Raw genomic sequence first — 6,000 nt, 5'->3', positions numbered from 1 at the left:
CGTGGCCCATTATAGCTAATTATGCTTGCAAATGTACATGTATGTACAGGTGATGAAGCCAAATCCTCGTGAGATTAGGCTATAAAGCCTATAACCCAAGGTGAGATTAAGCTATAAAGCCCAGAAATCTGGAAACACATACCGGCCAAAGGAAGAAAAGATTTCAGAAGTAGGAGAACAATGAAAAACAAAGAGAATGCCATGTTGCAAATGTGAGGAAAACAACCCCCCTCTCTGCCTATTTATAGAGGAATGTCACCGCCACCAACCGTCGCACCGCTTTAATGACCTGCAATAATGCCAAGGCAACCATTCGACAAAACAATAAATACGTTCAACGCATGAGGGGCTATCGCCCAACAATGTCTATTCCCATAACTTTCCGCGTCCCAATGCCAAGCGGACATTCCAAAAACCAGACCACTCGGTCAATGTCTCAACAAAATCCAATGCATTTACAAGAAAAAACCAAGCCTATCGCCAGTACAAAATAAAACTAAACAATGCAGAAGCTAAGTCTCGCCCTCGGCACTGCGTGTCTGCTCCCCTACTCGGTCTCACTCCCCCGCCCCACCTCGCTCCCCAACATCTTCACCTCGCACCTCACCCTCGGTACTCACGCAAGCCTCCCGCTCACCAGTAATGCCCTTTGCCTCGCGATCGTCAGCCTGGCCCGACACATGCTCCGGCACAGCCTGCTCCCGAATCACAATCCCAGCACCTCGCTCGCCACTTGCGGCACTGGCCTGCGATCTCGCCTCCTTCTTGGCCTGCATATCCCGAACCATCTTCTCCTGATCAATCCAACCGGCAGTGATACCATCTCGGATCGAATGCAGGGCTCCATCCAAGAAGGCCTTGTTCATCCTCTCTTGAAAATGGTCCGACAGGAGATAGAAGTCCACCTCCTTATCTGCGCCATCCCGCTTAGCCTTCTGGAGTTTGTTAAAATGTGTCTCAGCGGCGGCGCGCAAGCGTATGCTGTCCTCGGCAAAGCTACTGGCCTGAGTCTGCTGCTCAGCTAACTCATTCCTCAGTCGCTCCATCTCCGCCTCCCTCTCGCCCGCCTCGAGCTCAACGTCTCGTAAACGGTCAACTTCCCTTCGCAAAGTACCAACCTGCCCCTCCAATTCCACTACGCGATCAGGAAAAGGTGCCAAACTCTCCAGGGCAGCGGCGCGAAGCTCCAACTTGGCATCGCGATCCCGGACTTGCCTTTCTAACTCTTGCAGGCGCTCTTTAGCCTCACTAACCCGGGCCCTAACCTGATCCACCGCCTTCAGGCCATCCTCCGCCCGTTGTAGCTTCCCGGTCAGCTCCAAGTTGGACTCCTTCAGTGGAGCGATCTCATCCTCGGCCTCCTGGCGACGAGCCTCTTCCACTACAAGTGATTGCTCCAACTCCATCCTCCTCGCGATCCCTTCATCAATTGCTCGCCTCATATCCTCACACTCCGCCTAGCCTTGGTCCAATGCACTCTGAAGCTCGCGTGCCCACCCCCTCTCGGCATTCAGCTCCCCCTGCAGTCGGGCTATCTCCTGATCAAAGTGGGCTACCAACTCGGCCGAGGCATGGTAATTCATGTTCACAGCCTGCACCACACAACATGGTGTCAGCATGCCTACGCGAACGAAATGAACAAAGCATACAAACTCATAGCGATACATACCCTTATCAGCCTCTCCTGAGCCTTTCGATGCCCCAGGCGCGAATCTTCAGCATTCGCGCGACTATGGTGGCGCTGACAGTTCCGCAAGTCGGCAACCATATGCAGGATGGCACCGTCAGTAACTCCAATCTCGCCCAGGGTGAGCGCGAGACCCCCGGCAACCTCATCGCGAGAACCTCGCGAGCCTCCACTAGTCGACCTCGAGCGCGATGCATTCTCAGTCCGAGACCTCTTGCCCCCACGAGTATCGACACTCACACCGACTGGGGGACTCCCGAGCCGAAGTTGCGATACAATCCTTTTCTTCGACCCGACCCCGTCTGTGCGGGCACATGTATCCGTCACTCGGATCCCATCTCCCTCGGCAACCTGACCTTGGGGCCCCCGCCTCGGTAACCTGGACACCCCCAATCACGCCTTCTCTGTGGCGACCCGGAGACTGGATTACCACAGCGCCGCCTCCCCAAGGAACCCTACACCCACAACACTTAGGGAGTAAGTGTTTTGGGCCTAGAATTCCTCAAAGAGACAAGGCCTTTAGGTTGGAGAACAAAAAGTCTATAAGCCCGAAATTCTTAGGCTTGTATAATGGGCTTGGCTCGTAACCACAAGATTACGAACTAGGCGAGGAAGAGGAAAGGAATGTGGTGTTGTGTTGAGTTTAGAACCTACGTCATTTTTTTTAGTTCTTAGCCCAAGTTTACATTAGGTTCATTGAAAGGTAATTTACGTGAGTCTTCTAGGTCTTAGTGGTCTATCCCACTAGGACCTAAACTCAAATGGAGGTTCTAACCCTAGGGTTCCACTTTGGTGGTAGACAATCACACACATCATCAACCATACATAACGTTACAAAAATTTAATGAATTCAAACATGCCAAATAAAAACAAACTTTAAACAAAACAAATTTTGGCCTCCAAGGATTTCCCTCCGTACCCAAGCTTCGACAACAACAGCCTGCAAAACAAACTAAAGTAGGGGTTAGGCTCCTACATCCAGTCATTGCCCATGCCCGCCCCCATATCTAAATTTAAAAAACATGAGTTATCGTTTTGAGAAAAAGTAATAGATAAAAACCAGTTTGCGATTCCACGTGATTGTCACCACGCAATTATAATTTCCACCGCAATTGATCTCCTTCCACAACTTTCATCATAACCGTCCATCTAGCCAATCACTTTCCGGAATTCAATTATCACAAGGCTAGAGACAAAGGGGATAATTCAATAACAAGGGCATGGTGCACACTGCCCACCACTGGTGGCTCAAGGAGGAACATACCTCTCCTTACATCCCCATCAATTGCCAACATATCAATCCAATCCACGCAAACCATTTCAATTGTAAAACAGATAATTTTCAAAACCATGCAAGAGGCCTCATAAAGAAAAGCATAGATAGAGTTAAAGGCATCCCCTACCTGGAACTCGAGCTTTCTCTTGCAGCACTTGACCTCAATGCAACCTTGTAGCAATCACCAACTTCACAAGATTTCACCACGATATCGAGCCTAGATCAATAAGCGACATTAATCACGATGTACAAGACTAGCTAATCACTCTCAATGCTTTCCGGAGAAAACCTCTCCTTTAACCTCATTTACTATATAATAACCAGACCATTTGGGCACTAAGGGAGAGTTGGTTTTTCAGGAGAAAGTGGCAAAAACACCTTTAGAAGACAAGTTGTCAAAAGCTGGAAACAGAGTTTAAAAAGGAACTGTCAAGGGTCAAGGAAAAGTGTTCAAAGTACTTGAGATAAATTCTTGGGAAAATTTTGGAAAGAAGATGGTTTAACAACCAACTCAGTAAGAATGAAATGGTTATAGAATTCTAAGTGAAGCCATGTGAAGAGTAAAGGTTTTAAAGGCTAAAGTAAAACGATGTGCAGATTCTTTCCAGAAATATCAGCTTCTGTCTACCTGTTTCAAAATTGCATAAATAATTCTGGAAAAATGATTTTAGGGTGATTCAAATTCAGGAATGTTCATATTTGTGTCTACTATATTTCTCTAGAAGGAACTGATCCCAAATTCTCAGCGGTTTAGCTTCAGTTTTAAAAGGAATGCAGCTGGGTCAGATTATACTGGAAACTGAAAAACTGCAGAAATTGGTTCTTTTGTGTAAAGCTCTTTTGGTACCCAAAATGGCTGGTTAAGTAGACTCTAAGACACCTACAGAAAGTATCTAAAGCTCCTAAAGACTTAAACTTTCAGTCATCCTTCAATACTATAAGGGGAAGGTCTTGTAGCTCACTAACAAGATGTTTTGAAGACATGGTGTTTGGACAACAGTAACACAAATAAACTCTTGGATCAAGCACGATTTTAATGTTCAAGATAACCATGGTCTAGCACAAATCTAACACATCAGAAAGAATGAAAGGTTCTAAGTTAAAGCAACAAGGTTTCAACAATAATAGTGACAAGTTGTAATCTGCAAGAGTTTGTAACAACAGCCCAAAAATAAATAGAGTTTTATGGAAAGGATGATACTCACCAAAGACTAACCAAAAAGGTGAGTTTTTCTTGAGGGTTTCAACAGGAAAGAGAGCTGAGGGAGCTGATTGGATCGAGCCCAGTTGCAGGCCAAGAAGTTCGCTCAATCTCGAACATGTAGAGTAAAACAGAAACTTCTCAATATGTGGAAGAGTTGTTTTGAGTGTATTGAGCGTAAAATTGAGGAAAGAAATAGGAACTTGATAATTTAAGAATCTTACCAACTTTTGGTATCAGTCTCAAGCAAGATGTGGGGGATTCGGGTAGAGCAAGAGAGGGAGTTCAAGCAGAAATCCGGAACAGGCTCGCTTCCGAACAACTTCCACTTCGAGGGGTGTACAGGTCTCAAATCGACTCCAATGGAGCTGAAATTTTGAGGCTAGATAGAGGAGACAGAGGTGAACAACTTTGATGAAGAAAGTTTTCTGATCGGAGGTCTCGAACTAGGCTTTTCAAGGCATGAAAACACACTGATATGCCCAGGAAAGAGAAAAAGGGTGAGAAAAGAAGGGTGGGGGCCGACCTCTGGTTTGGGATTCACCCTTTTGAATGTCTGGAGTGATGTTCTTGGAGGAGTTGCCATATGCATGTTGGTAACGTGGAACAGAGTTGCTGATCGAGGCTTCCTTTCCCTCTACCCAATTTGACGAGAACAAAGAAAGAGGAAAAGCTGGGCTTTGCCGCTTTGCGTGTGAGATAGATGACTCAGCTTGGGGAAAGTGAAGGTATTAAATCAGATAAATTTGGGGTAAAAATAATAGGTTGTAAAAACCAAAATTATGGGGAAAATAAAAGTAAAATAAGTAAATACAAGAAAACTCAAATTAAAGTGTTGGCAAGACCAAATAAGGATTGGGCCTCACCAAACTTGTATTTAGATAGAAAAATGGCAAAGTAAGTTTTATTGGAATTTTGCTCGAGTTTGAAAAACATAAGGAGTAATATATTGTGCTTTTGAAAGTCGGTGGAATGGTTGACTAGTAAGCTTCGGATAAGGCGAGTAGAAATTCTGCCAATTGTTAAGAAATAAAGTAAAATGAGAAAATCGTAAACGCACGCACAAGTAGATTTCAAAATTATGCAAGGATGCTATTATGAGCTACAAGAACCTTTTTGGATCAAGGGAGATGTTCGGGTTAAAGGTCAACTAACTTATTGGGCTAGGTTTACTATCATACCCGTCTGTTGGGTGTCCAAAGTAAATTATGGACTCTAACCCTAAGCTATTTTTGGGCCTAAGGCCCAAGCCCAAACTATTTCCAAAAGTCTTTGGCCAAACAAAGGTCGCGAAAAATTATCCCGTCCAAAAGTGACGTTCGGAATTCACGGGGTCTACATTCTCCAGACTCCGGTTGCACTTCCAGAGCCTCAACCGTCGTACCGGTCTCGCCTACAGCTTGGCTGGTTAGCTCCGTCTCTCCACTATCAACAATAATGACATCCCGCGAGACGGGCCGACCAGTGTCATGGCCAAAGACAGCATCCAGCTGTTCCAACACTACGTCTTGCACCAGCCGAGTGCGAGCACTGGTATCGCTTTGACGTCGCTCCACCTCTTCCAGCAACTCCTTGATGGAGATCTCCACTTCAACTGTTGGCTCCGAGGCCAGAGCCACGTCACCAAGATCCACCCTTCCTACCAAACCCGAGGGACTGTCCCGTCACCTCCCGAGTCTCGGGGGACTGGTCCTCACCAACATGTATTTGGGGACGCTCGCCCACTTCACCCCCCTGCATTGGCGGCACCTGGCGATTTTGCGCCCGTTCTCAAGCATCTTGAACCTTATGCCCCTCGGCACTGGCCTCTTCCTCAGCTCGCTGGTTGAGATACTC

The 6,000-nt window shown here is 46.4% G+C and overlaps 1 protein-coding gene across 1 annotated transcript; it reads right to left on the bottom strand.

Annotated features, from left to right (window-relative positions):
* Positions 1-557: 557 nt before the first annotated feature.
* Positions 558-1,442, bottom strand: LOC133711950 (uncharacterized). The gene has a single exon (XM_062138018.1). It carries the CDS (start codon positions 1,440-1,442, stop codon positions 558-560), a length of 885 nt encoding a protein of 294 aa, XP_061994002.1.
* Between the last annotated feature and the right edge of the window lie 4,558 nt (positions 1,443-6,000).

This window comes from Rosa rugosa, chromosome 5, assembly GCF_958449725.1.
Source record: "Rosa rugosa chromosome 5, drRosRugo1.1, whole genome shotgun sequence".
Classification (NCBI taxonomy): domain Eukaryota; kingdom Viridiplantae; phylum Streptophyta; class Magnoliopsida; order Rosales; family Rosaceae; genus Rosa; species Rosa rugosa.
This window is presented reverse-complemented; position numbering and strand designations above follow the sequence as displayed.

Excerpts from the sequence above, each read along its gene's own strand:
- LOC133711950 (XM_062138018.1), bottom strand. The coding sequence starts at position 1,442 with ATGAGGCGAGCAATTGATGAAGGGATCGCGAGGAGGATGGAGTTGGAG.